At 51.4% G+C, this 21443-nt stretch overlaps 1 protein-coding gene across 2 annotated transcripts in view; it reads left to right on the forward strand.

Annotated features, from left to right (window-relative positions):
* The window catches only part of ZNF346 (zinc finger protein 346), a 319091-nt gene that overhangs the window by 193408 nt on the left and 104240 nt on the right, over positions 1–21443 (forward strand). For both annotated transcript variants that reach the window (XM_069651491.1, XM_069651492.1), the window contains exon 5: positions 2048–2299. In XM_069651491.1, coding sequence (XP_069507592.1) covers positions 2048–2299 — 252 coding nt within the window. The remainder of the gene's footprint in view (positions 1–2047; positions 2300–21443) is intronic.

Consider the following 21443-nt stretch of genomic DNA (forward strand, 5'->3'; position numbering starts at 1 on the left):
CTACGAGACCCAAATGCACTCTGTGATTGGCCGGCTGACTGACAGCTAGGCCGGAATGAATGGGAGAGAACTGAATACAAGGTGAGGCTTTTGGCTTGGAAGGCAGTCGACCACTGGACAAAGGAACCGAAGAAGAACTTGAAGAGGACGCTTGCTGCAACTCCTGAATCGTTGGTTTGCCCGGTGAATCCCTGCTGCAGGTCCGAATCGCCAAGTTTGCATCGACAGAGAAGTCCTGCAAAGGACAACTTCTCCATGGACCAATCAACTCTCAAGTAAGCCACCTGGACACCCATCTCGGAGCTGGTTGAATTTCCTCAGAGTTGCTGCAGGAACCCGTAGAGCCAGGGAGAGGGACACCAGATTTTGTGCGTTGCTTGTAAGCTGGCCTAAAACTTTGGAAGATCCTCCGGACTCCAACGAAGCAGGAGTGACCAAGCCAGGACGGACCAAGCCTGACACCCCTAAGTTGAGTGCGGGACCTCGGATGTGAGGAAGGTCCACCTTGACAGCCATGAACCGTCATTTTTCCTATTTGCTGTACCGCAAGGAGCTGAAACGCGAAACCGCCACTGAAAGCAAAGTTTGCTGGTTGCCAGCTTTGACGGTGCCATTACAGTGCAGGAGTCCCCCGACGTCCTCCCTCTTGTGCCCACGACTATGTCCCAGGAACAGTGAGATCTGCAGAGCTGTACAGGAACAGAAGTCTTCAGCTGCATCTTTTTCTTCTTTAATAAGGTACTGTAAAACTAGCCTAAGAGAATTTACCTCTTACTGTGGAAGTGCTTGTAACTTCTGCAACTCACAAGTCTAATCAGCTTGTGGCCCTACATTTGATTCTTCTTGTTCTCAAAGACACTAAAGAACTTGTGGATAGACTTTTCCATTTACTTACCAGAAGTGCTGCATCCTATACAAAGACTTTGGCCTATTGACTTTGGCTTAGCCTATTGAATTGAATGACTCTTCTCTTGCTATCTCAAAGTATTTGCCCTGCTTATGACCATTTGTTTTTTTTGTGTTCTAATAACTTTTGCCTTTTACTTACTTGTTAAAGAGTATTCTGTATGCGAACAGTAAGGTATTAATGCCCCCAGCACCCTTTTTACTAAAGTCACTGGGTGTGGGTTGTGTCCGTGGGCCATCCCAAAAGGGCCTTGTCTGATCCAGAAACTTAGTGTACAGTATTGAAGTATATTTGTGTTACTATTCTATTGCTCCCTTCTGAAGGCTTTATAAAATACATTATTTATGCAAGAAACCTTGAGTGTAAGAGTTTATTTGAATACCTGTAACTGAATCTTTGTGTAACTCCACTACAGCTCACATTTTTTAGATAAGCCTAGCTGCTCAACACACTACCAAAACTGTGTAGTACAAGCTTATACCAAAGGTCGGGTTGCCTATACCTGTAGTCATAGTTGTTTGTAGTGTTCCCAGAGGGTACTGCATACAAACGTTGCCTAACAGTAGGCAAGTAGAAAAGTCTTTGCACAATGTTTTAGAAGTCTTTGAAGAAAAGAATCATCAAATGTAGGGCCACAAGCCGTTAGCCTTGTGAGTGGTAGAAGATGCAAGCAACTCTACAGCCAGATGTAAGTTCTCTGGATCATTTGGTAGTGAGGAACACTGAAGAAGTTATCACTTGAATACTCTTGCCAGCTTTTCCTTTGAATTATGAATTACCTGAGGTATAGACCACATGTGGTTTAACGATTGCCCTGCATTGCTTCAACTAGATGTCAGTAAAAGGGTTTACTTTCATGTGAACACCACTTGTGATCCTGAGATTTTTCATCTGCTGAGCCAGCACAGCTCCACTGTGTTCAAATGTAACATGTTGAAACCTTTCACTGTTGAGAGCAACTCCCGTTCAACACTTTGTGGGTTTGCACGTTTAAATGAATACAGCCTTGTTGCACTAAACACATTAGACTACTAACCTGTCTGGAGTATTTTTCCTATGCAGGCCTTTGTAGGATCTAATTTTGTTAATTACTCTAAAAGGTAATGTTAACATGATGATTTCCAACTCTTGTCTTTTCAGGTGTGCCTCGGTTGCCAAATAGTCAGGCACGCCCTGGGGCTGCTGCACCAACTGCTGCACCGGTTGACACCTCGGACCCTGAGAAGTATTGCAGCCTTTGCAGTGCAACATTTAATAACCCCATGATGGCCCAGCAGCACTACAGTGGCAAGAAGCACAAAAAGAATGAAACAAAAACCCAAATTATGGGGCATTGTAATATACCACCGACGGCATTTGCAGCCTCATCCCAAAGTCAGGTTGTCCCTGGAAGTGAGTATGTTCTAAAGTTAGTATTAAATGCGTTGTGGCTCTTCAGGGGCTAGGATTGAGATTGCATGCATCTACTGGTGTTGGTAAGTCTTAGCAGTTGCAGAAAGTGTTTCTTCTGTCATCTGGCAGAGTTGGGTGATTAGACTGCGAGGACAAAAGGCCAGAACTTTAAAATCTTTTAGCCATTTGATGCTCCTCTGTGGTCAACATTTCACTCTGGAGATTGACTGGGATAATGCTTTAACTACAGTCCCTTTTGGTACTACAAATGATGAGTCTTCCTTACAAATGGCTCCATAGTATCTTTAAATTCAAGTTCTCCTTGTTAGTTAAGATTTTCATATTAATGATAAATCTTCCTGACCTTTATCAACCCCAGAACTTTTTACTGGACTGGTAGATTATTTTCCCTTCTCGGGGAGTGTGAATCTTTTCCCCATACTGTCTCTTACTTTGTATGGGGGTCATTTTTCAGACACTCCAAAGTGTCTTTTAAACGGTATCCTCTGACAACTTATTGGCAAGAAGTGCCTAATGGGCTCCCCTTTGAACTTGCTCTGGTTAAGCTGGTGAGAACTAGAGTTCCCATGGGTAGAAAGGATCTTTGGATCGCTTTTACATTTTAGTGAGACCAGCACCCTCAGCCTTATGTGGAGTGCTGGGAAGATGCTGAGTATACCCTTTCTCATTTTAAATGTAACATTTAAAAAAAAAAAGTAAACTTTATTTTTGCATTTTAGTGAAACGTGTACAAACAAGCCCAAACAGTGGGCTACCAACATGCCGCTGTTGCCCCCTCCCCATGCACGCCCCCCCACACACCCACCGACCGTCCCATTACACAACGAGCTTCTATTGCTTTTGATTTACTCAGGTGAAGTTTGCGGTGGCTTGGTTGGCACAGTGCTGGAGAGGAGGTGTGGGATGTACGGGCCCCAAATATCCGGGGGTCTCGCATGGTGGGGTAGTGTCTTTATGAATTCCGTTTCTTGGCAATAGATGTCTCTCCTCCAGTTCGCTACTGTGGGGGGGGGTGTACGACGTCCCCACGCCATGGCCAATCCTCTATGTGCCTGTACCAATAGCATGCTTGCCAGTTTTCTAACGTGCGAGGACAGGGGTTTCGTTAGCCCTAGGGGTGCCACTAGTGGAGAGTGCTCCACCGTCTCGCCGATTATTGCGTCAGTTTCATCCAGCACATCTGACCAGAATTTGTTCACTGTTGGGGCAGCTCCACGCCAGGTGCAAAAAGTCAGCATCAGGGGTCCCACATCTGTCACAAGATCCGTTTGACTCTGGGTGATGTCTGTTTCTCTTTTTGGGGGTATAATGGGTTTGGTGCAGAAAATTGAAGTGGATTTGTTTGAAGCGGGAGCTGAGTGCCACTTTTTGAGTTTGTTGTAAGATATAGTCCCAGTCTTCATCTAGAATTGGTGTTTGTAGCGTGGTTTCCCATCTTGCTTTTGTTTTGGGGTTTGATGGTAGTGTGTCCATGAGCAGGGCTTTGTAGATAGATTAGACCAATTTGCCCTCCCCTTATGCCTGAATAACTCCGTGCAGCAGCTGCCAAGTGGGTGGTGGTTGTTGGAACGATGGATTGAGGGCCTGTAGGGTGTACCGCACTCTGAAGTACATAGAAATATCAAGGGAGGAGGTGCTACCTTTCTCCTTCGCTTGCTGCAGTGTTATGAAGGTGTCTTGTATGAAAAGGTCACCTAGTGTATTTATTTCGCACTTGTCCGCCCAGTTCAGAAACACTTTCTTAGCTGTAAGTGGGACCCCGGGGATGAATTTAACGGGTAGTAGAGGAGAGTATCTAAACTGCATCTTGTACTTTTGGGCCATTTTCCGCCATATTGTGTAAGTAGATTGCACTATGTTCAGCGTCGTGTGTGGCACAGCCTGTTTGCTGATGATCACGGCCCTTAGCAGGTTGGGTGAGGCTAGTGCCCGTTCGACCTGTACATGTGGTCTTACGAACTGGGGCTTATACCAGTGACTAAGGAACTGTCCTTGTGCTGCCCAGGAGTACCGTTCTAAATCAGGTAGAGCTAGGCCACCCTTAGTGACAGGGAGTACGAGGGACGAGTATGCGACCTTTGTGGGTTTGCCTGACCAAATGAGGTCTAGAACCAGACTTCACAGATTACCCAGGAAGCACCGAGTCAACAGGATGGGGATGTTGGAGAATAGATAAAGGAGTTTGGGGAGGATTACCATTTTTACCAGCAAGGCTCTTCCCCAGAGGGTGAGTGGTAGTTCTCCACCTGTTCACCTTATCCCTCAGTGTTTTCAGTGTGCTTTCGTAATTGTCTTTGAATATGTTGTGGTGGTTCAGGGACATTTGGATTCCTAGGTATCGGACGAGAAGTTGAAATCGTCTTTAACTATTTTGGTCTTTGTGTTAAAGTGAACAAGAGGTGTGTGGGGTAAGGGGTATAGAGTGATTATGCTTGGTTTTTGTGCTTACCTGTCTACTTATTGTAGGCGCAATAATACACTATAAACATGAATCGAGTAGGCAATATTACACTAAATATAAAACCTATATTCAATTGGTTAATGAAATACAAACAGTTCACCATTTACCGGAAAGGCAAGTAAGCAGGCAATTGTATTTCCAGTCCACACAAATGGGAGGCCCTAACTGTATAAGGCCAACACTAGGTTAAATGGCGCCTTGTACCCAAAAGTTCACAAAGTACCTTTTAGAAGTTGGGACAAAGTTTGGAAATGTCATGGCCACACGGCAAGAACCATAAACTCCACTACATAAAGGGTCCAGGCTCATGAGAAAATGTGCTCTGCACACTTTTATTCTGGTGCACATGCTGTTTTCTCCCCGGCAGGGCCTCCATGTGCCTCCAGGTCGGGCGTGGCCATAGGAGTGCATTGGGCTGCACATGCAGCATCTTCTGGGAGTGGCAGGGTGGAGTCACAAGTCAGAACAAATGGGCGTGGCTGGGACCAGGCTATTTAAGCCTGCCCTGCCCGCATGCAAGCGCTTCACGTCAGTCTGCTTATAGCAGGGTAACGCTCACCACCGCCTGAGGTCCATCTTACCTGAATCCAGCAATAACCATTGCCTGAAGTGCATCCTTACCCGATTCCAGCAGCAACTGCAGTCTGAGCATATCCTTAACTGATCCCGGCTCCCAGCCTCAACACTTACTCGGGAGTCCATCTTGGGCCAGCATCCTTGCGGATCCAGGCATCCTTCCCCCACCGGCAGATCTTAAGATAACAGCATTCCAGTCTGACTTCGCCAGGCCATCCCTGCAAGAGAAAAGGACAAACGAGGTTAGAAAAACTATAAAGACATTATGCTAAGGTTGCGTGCAAACCAATCCTTGCGCTTGACCTAAGAACCAAATTCAACACCTATTGGGACATCGCGAACTCCCCTGTTCTCCATTGAGGCTCGCTTCTTGCACCGCAATTCCGCTGGGCCTCACATCACCTATTGGGGAGAAGGAAAGACATTACAAGAGATGCAGACAATAATCATCATCGAAGGATACTTACCTTTTGCAGTGGTTCAGCCACAGCCGGTCTGGGCTGCCACGCACATGGACCAGTGAAGAAACTACGTCTATCTAAAAGCGTCCCTGCAGTGAGAAGCAGGACGGGGAGCTCGCCATCATAATTAAACGGGTGAGACTATGGTAGGCACATGCTCACCACATTCTGGGAAGAAGGGTTTGAGGGACACCACAGCTATATCACAGCATTCTCACGGCCTCTCGTATTCTCGCAGGGGAAGAAGCCTGACCCGGGGGAGCCAGTTCCAGGGAGGGCTGCAACCGTGCCCCAACGTCCCCGCAGAGACCAGGTGAGCGTAACAGAATTTCTGATGCTTGTAAATCTGCTTCTCCAGCATGGGGTCTGGCATGGATTCACATGCTCATGAATATTCCCCGTCGTCAGGCTGGGAATCCTCGGTAAAGAAAAAACCAGTATCAGTTTCGTTTCTGATCTGTCTTTCGTAGTAATAACCAATCACTGGTCTCTGCGTCATACTGACCACAGCCAATGACTGCCCTCTACCTAAGCACCGCCTCTGGCAGCCATCTTCAGATTTTTACCGCACGTTCATGTGTTGGGATCCTCGTGCTATTGCTCTCGAGCGTTAGTGCTATTTTTTCGCGCTTTTTCACAAAAACTTCGATTCTTTCGGTCAAAAGAGCCTCAAGCTCCACCGATCCTACATCCGATCAACGGGGACCCGTGTCGGATTCATCTGTGCCCCTCAAGGGTGAAGATTTCGTCGAGCTACACTTCGGAGGACTCCAGAAGCTTCTCAGGCCCGGTCTCGGAGATGGCCCAGGAGAAGGGAAGCTCGACGCCCGGAAAGCTGTTCAGGGCCTGCCCTGGATGCCAGCTGCAGAACGTCTTCAAGGAGGACGAACACTCTTTCTGCCTTTACTGCCTTCATGGGGACAAGACGCACGTGGAGAAGGACTGTGCGTTTTGCGGCAACATGTCGGAACGGACCATGAAGGACCGCCATCAACGTCTCGCCAGCTGGCTGGAGGGTAAGAGCCCGTCTGGCGAGAAGAAGAAATCTGAGCGGTCTTCTAAGACCTTTGAGGGCGCCCCGGCGACGGGGGCCCAACATAAGGCCAAGCACCGCGAGTCCGCTGGCACCGGGAGCGCCGAACGGTCGGGCTCTACGGGCGCCAGGCAGGGCGCACCCTCCCCGGCGCCATCAACCACGAGCCAACGCTCTGGGTCGGGTAAGAGGAAGGCCGAGCACCCGGCGAAGCTCCTGGAGAGACCCCGGTCGAGCTCTAAGGCAGAGGAGGAGCGTGGCAGTGCCCCCTCCCTCAAGGATAAGGCGGTGAGCGCACCTAAGGTGGTGAAGGCCTTGATCCATTCGACCAAGCCCTCTATCGAAACGGTCGCGGCGGCCCTGGCCCAGCCTGTGGAGGCTGCACCAGTGGTGGCGGCCTCGGGGCCCAGAATCTCCCTGCCTCCTCGGAGGGAGTCTTCTTTCGTGCCCATCGATAGGACCCCCGTGAAACCCTCCGTGGGGAAGAAGGGGGGGCAGGGCGTCGTCGTAGATTCGGCCTCAACCTCAGAAGAGGAACTGATCGAGGTCTTAAGCCACGGCCTAGGCGTGGAACAAGACCAGCCCGTCGGAATGGGCCCCGACGCAGGTGACGACGACGACATCGTCGAGGATACCGACGGGGCCCCTGCTCGCCCGTCGGATTCCCCTCTGCCAGCGCCGCAAGACAACTCAGCGGCCATTTTGTTGGCTATACAGTCCTTATGCTCCGAGATAAGGACGAGACTACCGTTACCGACGGAGGAACCTCTCCCGTCGGGGGATCCAGAACCGGGACCTTCTGGTGTTCCCCCTACCAAGAAAAGAAGGATCCATCCACCGCCTCCTTTTCAACCGTCGCGCCCCGTCCAGCCCTCCTCCCCGTCCACCCGAGGGGATGATACGGGGACTGACACGGCAGCGACGGGTACGGACGACGAGGCATACGACGAGGATTTTCCGTCGTCGCCTCCCACCAGGGCTTCTCCGCCCGACGAGATTGGATCGTTCCACTCAATGATCGCCAGGGCATCCGAGCTTTTCCAACTCTGCCCTGAGGAGAAGAAAAAGGAAGGCTTCCTTTACCAACGGCGCGAGACCAAGAGGAAGACGGTCCTCGCAGTGCCTCTGTTGGACGACATTTGGGATGAGGGCCTTTCCCTCCTCAAGAACCCTTCCACGACGCCAGCGAAAAGAGACCGGTACGAGAAAAAGTACCGGGTCCCGGACTCGGCCCCCCTATGCCTCCGGGCGCAGCCTACCCCGGACTCCGTCGTCTCCGCGGCAGCCAGGAAGAAAGCGGGGGGGGGTGCGGCCTCCACGTCGACTTCCCCGCCGGACGGCGAGGGAAAGAAATTGGATGCCATGGGACGCAGAGTCATCACGTCGGCGGCGACGACGATTAAAGCGGCCAACGCCTTGGCTATCGTGGCCCGCTACGACGGGGAACTCTGGTACAAGATAGCTCCCCTGCTGGATTTTCTGCCGGACGACAAGAGGGCGGAGGCCCTTGAGATCCTGCAGGAAGGTGAGGTGGCCTCGGACCACGCCATCACCGTGGCGACGGACATCGCCGACACTGGGTTCCGCCAGATGGGCAACGGCGTTTGCCTTCGACGTCGCGGATGGCTCAAGGCTACGGACTTTCGGCAGGACGTCCAGACCAGGGTCCTGGACATGCCCTTCGACGGGAACAACCTGTTTGGGAAGACAGTGGACGATTCCCTTCAGGCCATCAAGGCGGATACTGAGACGGCCCGGGCCCTTGGAGTACTGCAGCAACGGCGGACGCCCTTTCGGAGCGGCGGAGGCAAGGGCGCCTCCAAAGGTTCCGGCGGCGGTTTCGCTTCCTACCGTCAAGCGGCCCGCTCGTCGTCGCAAGAGGCCTACAGAGGACGAGGCAAGTCTGGCGGCCCCCGCCGTCGTCGCCAAGGAGGCCAAGGCGGCAAGGCCGCGTCCAAGCAGGATTGAACCGGCCGTGGGGTCGGGCCCCCACCGAAGCACCCCGGTGGGAGGCCGGCTGGCGGGCTTCGTCAGCGTGTGGGAGTCCATCTCCACCGACCGTTGGGTGCTGGACGCCCTGGCCCGGGGCCACGCGCTCGAGTTTCAAAGAAGGTGCCCGCGCGTCCCCCCCGTGGCCAGGAAAGAACTTCACGTCCCTCAACTTCTCCTGGAGGTAAAGGCGATGCTCAGAAAGGGCGCCATCGAACTCGTCCCAAAGAGGCTTCGGGGCTCCGGAGTCTACTCGCGTTACTTCCTCGTGAAGAAGAAGACGGGAGGATGGCGCCCCATCCTGGACCTGCGACGCCTGAACAAGTTCATCAAGGCGCAGAAGTTCCGGATGGTCACCCTCCAGCACGTCCTGGGTCAGCTGGAGGAAGGAGACTTCCTATCGTCGTTGGATTTGGAGGATGCCTACTTCCACATTCCCATCCTAAAGGGGCACCGAAAATTCCTCAGATTCGTGGTCCAAGGGCGTCATTACCAGTTCAAAGCCCTTCCCTTCGGACTGCGGTCGGCACCCAGGGTTTTCACCAAGTGCCTCGCACCGGTGGCGGCGCAGCTGCGCCGCGAGGGGATTCACGTCTACCCCTACCTGGACGACTGGCTCATCCGCGCCAAGACGAGGGAGCTCGCCGTGGTCCACACGGCAAGGACCGTCCAACTCCTCACGGACCTGGGATTCTCCGTGAACTACGCCAAATCCCACCTGGTGCCCGCGCAAGTCGCACTGTTTCTGGGAGCGAGGCTCGACACAGTGTCCCTTCTGGCCTCCCCGTCGGAGGAGAGGACCAGGACCATCTTGGGCAAGGTGCAACGGATGTTGGTGGCCGACGCGGCCAAGGTGAGGTCCATCAAGTCCCTCCTCGGGATGATGTCTTCCTGCATCTACCTCATTCCCATGTGCAGGCTCCGGATGCGCCCGTTGCAAGAGTTCCTGGATGCGCGCTGGATCCAGACGACGGGCAGCTTCGAGGAAAGGATCAAGCTCGACGAGAGTTTCCGACGAGCGATACGGTGGTGGGGCACCCGCGCGCATCTGACGGCGGGCATGGACTTCCAGACCCCAGCCCACCAGGTGACTGTGACCACGGATGCCTCCCTAGAAGGGTGGGGAGCGCACACCGAAAATCTGCACGCAAGGGGACTTTGGCTCCCGACGGAGAAGTCCCTGCATATCAACGTCCTGGAGCTCCGTGCAGTGTTTTGGGCCCTCAGGTCCTTCCTTCCGTCCCTCAAGGGCAAGGTGGTGAGGATCTTCACCGACAACACCACCACCATGTTTTACATCAGGAAACAGGGCGGAACCAGGTCCCCAGCGCTGTCCAAGGAGGCGCAGGACCTGTGGCATTGGGCCGTCGCCCAAGGGATTCTTCTGGTGCCGTTTCATCTGGCAGGGATAAAAAACACCATCGCCGACTCACTCAGCAGGGAGCTGCGCTCGTGCCACGAGTGGGAACTACGGCAGGATCTGGTGGATCGCCTCTTCCGACGGTGGGGCACACCCCAGATCGACCTGTTCGCGACGGCGACGAACACCAAGTGCCGGAGGTTCGCCAGCAGGTTTCCCCAGACGAGGAGCATGGGCGATGCTTTCTCGTTCCCCTGGGAGGGCCTGTTCCTCTACGCGTTCCCTCCCTTGCCTCTGCTAATCCGGCTCGTCAACCAGCTCAAGAGGTCACGGTGCAGGATGATCCTCGTCGCACCTGCGTGGCCGAGGCAGATATGGTTCCCGGACCTTCTGGACTTGTCGGCGTCCCCGCCAATCAAGCTGCCGGCGGACGCGGATCTACTCTCCAGGGAAGGAGGCGCCATCCTCCACCACGACCCGAAGTCGCTGAACTTGCAGGCCTGGCTCCTGCAGCGTTAGAGTTTGGAGGATACGACATACCGGCCGATTGCAGAGAGGTTCTTGCAAAGGCCAGGGCGTCCTCGACTCTTAAATGCTACGGACACAAATGGAAGAGGTTCTCTGTCTGGTGCCACGCACAGAAGATTAACCCTCTACGGATTACGGCTCCCCAAGTGCTGCCGTACCTGCTGACGCTGGCCAAAGCTGGTCTGGCACACGCGTCCATCAAGATTCATCTTGCTGCGATCTCCCGTTACACCAGAACCACGGGCCGGACGTCCTTGTGGTCTCATCGTCTGGTGAAAGAGTTCATGAAGGGACTGTTCAGATCGTTCCCGCCGGTGAAGGCTCCGGCCCCGGCGTGGGAGCTCAACGTGGTACTGACCAAACTCATGGGACCTCCGTTCGAGCCTCTGCACTCGGCCCCGTTGAAGTTTCTATCGTGGAAAACAGCTTTTCTCGTGGCCATCACCTCCGCACGACGAGTGGGAGAGATCCAGGCCCTTTCTTGCAAGGCCCCGTACTTGACTTTCCACGACACGAGGGTAGTGCTCAGGACGCACCCCTCCTTCATGCCCAAGGTACCGTCGGACTTTCATCTCAACGAACCCTTGGTGTTACCTGTGTTCTTCCCGTCGCCTTCGTCGCCGGCTGAGAGGACTTTGCACTCGCTGGATGTAGCTAGAGCGCTGAAGTTCTACGTGGACCGCACGAAAGGTTTTCGGAAGACGTCACAACTCTTTGTGAACTTTGGACCTGTCAATCAGGGGAAGGCTCTCTCGAAGGCTTCCATCTCCAGATGGCTCTCCGGCTGTATCATGTACTGTCACCGGTTGGCAAACCGACCGCTGCCTGGCCGTCCGAGAGCCCATTCCACCAGAGCGATCGCAGCTACCACGGCGTTCCTATCTGGTGTGCCCCTGCTGGACATATGCAGGGCTGCTACGTGGAGGTCGACGCACACCTTCACGAAATTCTACTGCGTCGACCGGGATTCCAGGGAGGAGTCCAGGGTCGGCCAAGCAGTGCTGCGCAACCTGTTCGCCTGAGGTGAGCCTGGTGAGGAGGTAAGATGCTTAATGTTGAGTTGATGTGATGCTTAATGTTGAGCCTTTGCCACCTCCCGTGGTTGTGCATGTGTGTACTGCTATGTATTCTTTATTCATGAGCATGTGAATCCATGCCAGACCCCATGCTGGAGAAGGAACAAGTTACTTACCTGTAACTGTTGTTCTCCAGCATGGGTCTGGCATGGATTCACATGCGAACCCTCCCGCCTACCCCTCTGCGGCTCTTCACTTGGTCATACTGCCACTTCACGTGCTTCCAAATCTGAAGATGGCTGCCAGAGGCGGTGCTTAGGTAGAGGGCAGTCATTGGCTGTGGTCAGTATGACGCAGAGACCAGTGATTGGTTATTACTACGAAAGACAGATCAGAAACGAAACTGATACTGGTTTTTTCTTTACCGAGGATTCCCAGCCTGACGACGGGGAATATTCATGAGCATGTGAATCCATGCCAGACCCATGCTGGAGAACAACAGTTACAGGTAAGTAACTTGTTCCTTAGAATCACATGCTGTGCATAGGTCCGACATCCAGTGGTCACTGCGGAGTATTGCATTTTGTTTTTCGTAGTCGAAAAGGGACGTCGACAAGGCGTGCCTGAAATACTATCCCTATAGTGACGTGTGTTGTACCCACAATCCCTCACGTGTCGAGGACCCTCAGATTGTTTTTTTCCGCCCAGCTACTGGTCGCCTTTACGCGGAGCTCCTTGAGAGACATTGCAGATTCCATCTCCTCGACCTTTGGTCGTTCTTTCCCGTTTAAAGATTTAATATATCGATCCCTCCCTCGACGCAGTTGTGAAGCTATCTCCGCCGAGCAAGATCTTCGACGGAGGGGACGAGCGGAGGAGATCCTTCGGCGTTGCCGAACACGTGGCCTGGCCTCGCAGGCCAAATACAATAGGGAGAGTGGGGTCGTGGGACATCTCTGATTCTTTTTCTGAGAATGCCTTTCCTTTTCCCCTTCCTTTCCCTTGGGGTAGTTATCACTTTGTAAGGGCAAGTTTACTTGGAAGGACAAGCATTCACGGTGTAACAGCTGCTTGCCCCTCGATCACAAAGAGGAGGGTTGCTCGGCTTGTAAAGCCAAAGACTCTAAAAGACCGTAGGGTCAAGAGCTGGGCGGCCTACGCTATGTCGAAGGCCGGGTCTTCACCCGCCACTGCTACCACAGTGACGAGGAACGTGATAACACGACCTCCGCTACGGAAGTCGTACACCCCTCTAAAGAGCGCTCGCGCTCTTCGTCTGTCCCCGGCCCCGACGGGCTCGGCTCACGCCCTGCTTATGGGGATGAACACCCCGGCGACACTGACGCACACGATACAACACATAAACACACAACCCATAGCTCTTCTTCGTCAAAGACGAAGAAAGCATCAGCGCCCAAGGAGACGCAGGTTACACCGGTGGCCTCCTCGGACCGTCGAAGCCCCTCTCGCAGCCGCGACCAGCGACTGGGCTTTCGGCACATAAGGGTGCCGCCCCCAAACCATCGGCCGGCGCGCATCAGCAGAGAGCGCACGCCGCCGTAGAACGATCGACAGCCGTAACGTCGAAACCACAGCCCTCCGCTGACAAACGAGTCACAGAGCTTGGCGAGGATCGTTGTAGCCGACGCCCAGAAGCGTACGCCGAAAGACACGTCGAGCGCTACGCAAAGGTCGAAAGACACGCCGAAAAAGCCCGAAGAACGACAGGGACTACCCCCTTCAGTCGGGGGGGGACCCCCAGCACACCGGAAGGCTTTTCGGAAGGCGACGGGACACTTTCCTCGACGTTGTGGGAGAGGTCGAGCCGTTTTCAGCAAGATGACACTAATTTTCCCCCGCTAGACCGCTCAGGGGTACCCATTGAAACCATGGAAAGGCTCCATCTCTGCATGGAGAGAATGGAGAGGTTTATGAACACCCAGAACCCTACCACTCCCAAGAGAACAAGAGAAGGGCCTCAGGAGGACCCCAAGGCCAAATACCCGAGGCAGGACACAGCCTTAGACTTCCATAATGTATATGACCTCACTGGTGAGGAACAATACTTGGAAGAGGAGGATGATTTTGTGGACAATGAAGGACAGAACCAAGAGGAAGGTCTGGAAGGCAGCCCAGACATGGTAGGAGAAGGCTTCGGAGAAAATCCAGAAGAAGGACCTTCTCATCCCTGGCAATCCCCATCAGTATATTCGGACACTGATGTCCTTAACCTAAATCCTCCAGACAATTCACCTGTTAGAAACACGTCTCCCATTGACGATCAGCCCACATTCAATGCCCTGTTGCGCACATTTCGAACTGGACACTGGGGAGATCTCTCCGGAAATAGACTTTGTGGAAAGAGTAATTAAGGAGAAACCCCCCAGTCAGCCAGACCATTCCCCTCCTCGCTTCAGTGAAGAGAAGAATCATCCCTTCGCTATCCACACCCGCACGAATCGGAGGAGTTAATCCAAGGATTGAAAAACTTTTCACTCCTTCACCCTCAGACCCGCTGTACATCAGGGGACATTCCATTCCGGATTCCCTTGTAGTAACGAATACAAGGAAGAGGGCAGGGGTGCCGCTGTCCACCAGTGAGGCACCACCTGACAAGGAGGGCAAGAGGTTATATGCCCTTGCTAAAAGAGTCACATCCTCGGCTGCCTTTTCGGCAAGAATTGCGAACAACAATTCTTTGCTAGCTAGCTACGCGGACGCGCAGTGGGCCAAACTGTGCAAGGACGCCGAAGAAGCACCGGAACCACTACGTACACGCCTGCTATCTACTATTGGCGAAGGAACCCAGGTCAACCAGAGTATTGTAAAGAACTCTCTGGATGCTGCTGAGACAGCGGGATGTTCCCTGGTTCAGGGAATACTCCTAAAACGCCATGTATGGCTGCGCAACTCAGGGTTCAAACCGGAGACACAGGCGTCTTTAATAAATAAACCTGTTGAAGACTCAAACCTCTTCGGGAAAGCGGTGGATGAGGCTCTGGAAATGGCTAAAAAAGAGTTTGATACTATCAAAACTCTTGACCAGATCTCTAAGCCCACTACCAGACGCGGCTATGGCAACAAACGCTTTTTTCGTGGCCAACGCCAACAGCAGAGTCAGCAGCAACAGTACCCTGCCACCAGTTACCAGGCCAATAGTGGGCAGTACAGCCAAAGAGGCCAACGCAGGGGCAAAGGAAGAGGTTGGGGTCCACCCCCAGAGGCTCCCAAGCCCCCAACAACACCAAGTGATACGAAGATTCGCGTCCCCTCCCATGCAACACCGGTCGGGGCCGGATAACATCCTTTCTTCCAGCATGGGAGGGAATAACGTCAGACCGCTGGGTACTTTCCACCGTAGCCCACGGATACTGCATCGAATTCAACAGTTCCCCAACATACAGACCCCCGAGGGGACGACGCATGACACCGGAACACCTTGCTATCCTTCTCCAAGAAGTACAACAGCTGCTGGAAAAAGGAGCTATAGAGGTCGTGCCTCTATCTCAGGTAACGGAAGGTATTTATTCAGTGTACTTCCTTGTACCCAAAAAGGATCTAACCATGCGCCCTGCATTAGATCTGCGCCCAGCGAACAAGTTTATCAAACCCCAGGAGTTTCGTATGGTGACCTTACAGGAAGTGATCCCACTGCTAAATCAGGGAGATTACATGACAACATTGGACATGAAAGATGCATACTTTCATATTTTAATGTTGCCAGCGCACAGAAGATACCTCAGGTTCATGATAGAGGGCAAACACTACCAGTTCAGAGTGCTACCCTTCGGCATAGCATCAGCACCAAGGGTATTCACGAAAGTACTGGCAGTGGCAGCGGCCCACCTGCGCAGGTTGTCCATCCCAGTTTACCCTTACCTCGACGACTGGCTCATAACAGGGGATTCTTACGAAACATGCTTCTCCAATACCCAAAAGACGGTAGACCTTTTATTCCAGTTGGGCTTCTCCATCAACGAAAAGAAGTCCAGCTTAGACCCCAGCCAAGTCAAACAATTCCTAGGGGCTCTAATTCAAACAAAGGACGGCCTCGTCTTCCCCTCCAACGAGAGGGTCCAAAACATGCTTTTTCAGATCCCTCAATATGTGACCGGTCAAGAGGTGACGGTACGCAAAGCAATGCGCTTGCTAGGCATGATGGCGTCGTGTATTTATTTGGTACCTCACGCGCGCCTGCGCCCTATGCAAGAGTGGCTCAACAGCCAGTGGTGTCAGGCCATCGGATTATGGGACGATCCAGTGGTGGTCTCGCAGGCCTTGGTTCTCTCGCTACGATGGTGGACAAAGGAAAACCTGGAAAAAGGGAAACCCTTTGCCACACTCGCGGCGGAAGCCACTCTAACCACAGACGCATCCCTAACAGGATGGGGGGCTCACCTATCCCATCAGACTGCTCACGGAGTGTGGACTCCGAACGTAGCATCCAAACACATAAATCTACTGGTGCTACTAGCTGTGTTTAAGGCGCTAAAAGCCTTCCAGGAACACCTACAAGGCAAAACTGTGTTGGTCCTTACAGACAGCACCACAGCCATGTACTACATCGACAAGCAGGGGGCACCCACTCTCCAGGGCTGTCCAAACTGGCCCAGAATATATGGAAGTGGGTTCTCAAACAAAACATGTTCCTACTGTCAGAACATGTACCAGGGGAACTCAATCTGCTGGCAGACAAACTCAGCAGAGATTTCCCCCTGCCCGAAGAGTACGAATGGCGACTGCACGAAGACATAGTCTTCGACGTCTTTACACAATGGGGATTCCCAGAAATAGACCTATTCGCAACCCTGGAGAACTCACAATGCCTAAGTTACGCCTCCAGGTACCCTCAGAACCAATCCAAGGGGAGCGGTCTGTCGATGCAATGGTCAGGGAAATTTGTTTACGCTCCCCCCCCCCTTCTCAACAAGGTGGTGCACAAGATGCACCAGGAACAAGTAACCATGATACTGGTGGCCCCAATGTGGGCCCGACAGCCATGGTTCGCGCACTTGATGGAGATGTCTCTATCTCCCCCAGTGAAACTCCCCTGCCCGTACAACATGCTGTCTCAAGACAAGGGCAGGACTCTGCATCCATGCCCCCATAACATGAACTTAGCAGCTTGGCTCCTGAGATCATAGAATTCGGACATCTACTTCTCCCGCAGAGATGTATGGACATTCTCAGGGAAGCCAGAAAACCTAACACTCGCCACTGCTACTCTAGCAAGTGGAGGAGATTTGTCATCTGGTGCAGAGGGAAAGGCATCAACCCAATTGACTGCTCTCCCACACATATTGTTCTATACCTGACCCACTTATTGGATTCAGGTCTAGTGTTCAATTCCATTAAAGTCCATCTAGCGGCACTTTCTGCATACACCACTTCCCAACTCAAGGTGTCGTGGTGGAAGATCCCTGTTATAAAGGCCTTCATGGAGGGAATAAAGAGAATACACCCCCGATAGCTGACCCAGCTCCCGGATGGGACCTTAACGTGGTACTTACCAGACTCATGGGCTCACCTTTCGAACCCATGCACAAAGCATCTCTTAAAGACCTCACTCTTAAGACTGCTTTTTTAATAGCTATCACCTCCATCAGGAGAGTAAGTGAACTACAGGCTTTCTGTTCTAGACCCCTTCGTTACAGTTCACAGAGATAAGGTGGTTCTACGCACACACCCAAGGTTTGCTCCGAAGTTCATATCGAAATTCCACGTAAACCAATCTATAGAACTGCCAACGTTCTTTCAAAATCCTCCCAACTTGGGAGAAAAAACTCTGCACACACTAGATGCGCGCAGAGCGGTCATGTTCTACATGGAAAGAACCAGACCACTGAGGAAGACTAATCAGTTCTTCGTCTCGGTGGCAGCAGGAAGAGAAGGGGATGCAGTTTCAAAGTCCACTATTTCTAGATGGATTGTTCAATGCATCACTCTCTGCTATACGCTTGCTAAGAGAGAACTGCCCTTTAAGCCTAGAGCACACTCTACTCGAGGCACGGGGGCATCCATAGCATTCATTGCAAATGTTCCCCTTGAGTCCATCTGCAAAGCGGCTACCTGGAGTTCTGTGCACACCTTTACAAAACACTACTGTCTAGATGCACACTCGAGATCTGACTCCCAGGTGGGTCAGGCAGTATTAAGACATCTTTTCTCTACTGTTCCTTCTCATAACCCACCGCCAACTCCGGGTACTGCTCGCTAGTCTATGCACAGCATGTGATTCTAAGCAGATTTGCAAGCATCAGAAGACAATGCATTACTTACCGTAAAAGCATTTCTGATGATTGTATCTGCTTAGATTCACATGCGCCCACCCTTCCTCCCCGCTCGGATGGAAGGAACATAGACTTCCTTTTATATCTCTTTTTTCTGTACTCTCACGTCTAGAAGGCTCCCTCAGGGCAGAAAAATACAAACAGAGGGACCTCGACGCGTGAGGGATTGTGGGTACAACACACGTCACTATAGGGATAGTATTTCAGACACGCCTTGTCGACGTCCCTTTTCGACTACGAAAAACAAAATGCAGTACTCCGCAGTGACCACTGGATGTCGGACCTATGCACAGCATGTGAATCTAAGCAGATACAATCATCAGAAATGCTTTTACGGTAAGTAATGCATTGTCATTCTCTTTAGCGTGAAGATTGTTCCAGAAGCTGGTCTTGGAGATTTACAAGAAAGTAGTTAGTTTTCTAGCTTCTAAGCTGGCTTTTTCAAGCGTCTTGGCAGTAGAGAACAGAGGAAGCCATCCAGAAAAGGACCCATTGATGCTGGGACGCCGAAAATTTGCAGGAAGGCGACTTGTAGGACTAGCTGGAGACCCTCTGAAGTTCCAGGCCAAAACTCAGAACAGCGACGCTTCTAGCACAGTGGCACAAAACTGAGCTGGTCAGTCCACCAGGTGATCCAGGGACGCTTCCAAAGGCTCCAAGCGGCAGGATCATGAGAAGGCGTTGAGACTGGCTGGTCCCATCAGTCGAAAAGGTTGAAACACAACCAACAGTCTTCTGAGATCTGGTAGTCCAGCACGGCTTCACTGGGACAGCAGCAAGAATGGTCACCAGACCTCTTCAGGATTCGTCCTCAGGTCTTCTGTTGTCTGCACAGCTACATAGGATACTTTGCTCCTCTTCTGATCTGCTGGAATGCCTGCATGACTCTTCTTATCCTAAATGTACATGAGTTATGTTGTGTATTTGTATTGCGCCTTATATATCATTGGTGTAATCTCAAAGTGCTGTGGGTTGAACGCCCTAAGTGACTGTAGTCCAGGTCAGTGGAGAGAGTAGAGTAGTATATAGTGCTACAGTGCACTCGGCATATGTGCCGCCACAGTGGTTTGTGACGAGGTGGCCGCATTCTAATACTAGGTGCAGTGGTTGTGAGAGATCAGTAGAATGTATGCAGCAAGGTAGTTGGCATCACATTCTGCTGCCGTAGGGCCTGTGTCTGGGTTCTAACAGACTGTTGGGGTGTCAAGGAACAGCGAAGGTATGTGTGCGGCTAGGCTGAAATTGATTGAGGGGTATAATTGCTTTCTATTGTTTGTTGGTCTAAGTGGAGAGTGATCATATTGGTAGGAGTGAGTGTCTGTGCTTACTGGTAGGATGACCCAGTTCCTTGATATTTTCTGGAAGCCGATGAGCTTGCTGAGTCCGTCCTAATTGGTGGTTCCCGGTAGTGGATCTCCGGGAGAGATTCTCTGGCTGGTGTGTGGAGTATGTTATTTGCCCAGACCTTCTTGAGTGATCAAACTCAACCCTCCAATAGCAAGGACCACACCACACATGTATACCAGGAGTGGTCCAATCAGGGACCACTGTGGGTCTGACTCATGCAGGCACACACACTAGACATACTGGCACAAATATGTGGATTGGGAGCAGAATGTCCCACCCCACTTCCTGAGCCCAGGCACACATGGCTTGCACGAGCCCATGAAAAAAGCTTTCCTGGGCGAATGCATGAGGATAATAAAAGGGAATTCCTCTCCTGAGACTGCAGGAAGAAGGCCAAATAACAAAATGGCCAAAGAAGAAGGAAAACATCTCGTGACACAGCTATCTTTGGACCATAGCCACAGGAAGTAGGCAAACGCAGTAAACGTGAGTGAGGGAATTTAAAAATATTGTAGCAATTATAAAAATGTAACTGTCACCAGCTTGTCTTTAGGCACATTGTAAAAGTATAAATCTTTCATGCAAGTCTAGGTTGCTACAAAAGCATCCCCATTGCACTACATTGAAAGATGCTTTGTGCAATATGAGTTACCCAAACGGATAACCTGTCAAAAGGGAAACCTAGTTTCCCAGTACTGACAGCTTTGAACTGTACTGAAGGACTAGTCGGTTTCCCCATAATAAATGAGCAAAGGGCCAGTGAACATCGCTTCAAAAAAGTCAAGAAAAGTTGTAATACATAAGCAAATGTTTGAGAATTTATAGAATATGGAGGGAAAGTTGCCTAAAAGAGTACACTGTTCCTTACCCTGCCCAAGCACATACAGGCACTAGGAGAGGAGACATGAAAGGAGTCCTCCCAACCATATTCCATGATCTAAATTTCCCTCAATCCCATCCCACTCAATTTGTTTGGATCACTGGCTAATTTGTTGTGGTTGGATAGACTTCTCAAAGTCCCCCCCCAACCCCCCATTTGACTAGTTCCTAAAGGGATACAAGCCACAAAGACAAACTTCTCGATTTCTGAGGCTTGTTAATCCGTTTATATTCACATGCTGTGCATATTCTGCCATCAAGTGGTAGGCCTGGAGTAATACTAGTTTGTTCCCAAAGTAAATGTCCATCGATATGGGTGTACCGGTACTCAGTGAGCCGAAGGTCAAGCAACATCAGGAAGTGGTGTGTCTGAACTGGCAATGTTATATGCAGTGGGTTTAGTGTTCCTGATCTGGAGTTGAGTTAAGTATTGAAGACAGGCAGCAATGTCCCTTGCAGGTGCTTGCCTTGCCAGATTCATCACCTGATCCAGAGCGTATTCCCTTGAGTGGAAGAGTCTGTCCATTTCTGAAGCTCGGTTATAAGTGCTAGAGGGCCCATTTACCGGGTCCCGGGTAATTGTTTATAGCCAGTGGATGGGGTATTTCTGTTGTAGTTTATAGTTTGAATTGCGGAAATATATTGTATCAGAGTGTAGTACATATTTGCAAGAGACAAAGATCAAGTCCAACCCAAGCATACTCTATACTGCGCCCCAGGTGAAGGAGTTCATGGCATCAATTCCCAGGCAGAACAGAGTAGTTTGACTTGATCAGAGACCACCTTGTATACCCGGTGGATGACATGACCTGGCCCGACCGTAATGGTTGAACATAAGCGCTAGTAGAGTCTGTGATTGTAGTCCTACGCAATAACTCCCATATAAGATTGACAAGGTTAACAAGATCGTGGCCAGTCGAATTGTTTTAAAATAAGTGCTATTAGGCTCTGGGTTTGTAGTTCAGCGCATTAATTCACAGATAAGTAAGATTAACAGAATTTGACATCTCCTGGACTGATAACGCAGTACATACTTGGTTCTGAAAATATAACTCCAATTTAGAAGCAGTACACTGAATGATTGAACCAGGAGAAACTCGTGAAACATTGCAGATAATGCACAGCAGAGGTCAGGATGTCGAAAGGCCCGACACCACAAAATATGGTTACAAAAAAGATTGTT

Source organism: Ambystoma mexicanum, chromosome 3p (genome assembly GCF_040938575.1).
Source record: "Ambystoma mexicanum isolate Mex_15411 chromosome 3p, UKY_AmexF1_1, whole genome shotgun sequence".
NCBI classification, from domain to species: domain Eukaryota; kingdom Metazoa; phylum Chordata; class Amphibia; order Caudata; family Ambystomatidae; genus Ambystoma; species Ambystoma mexicanum.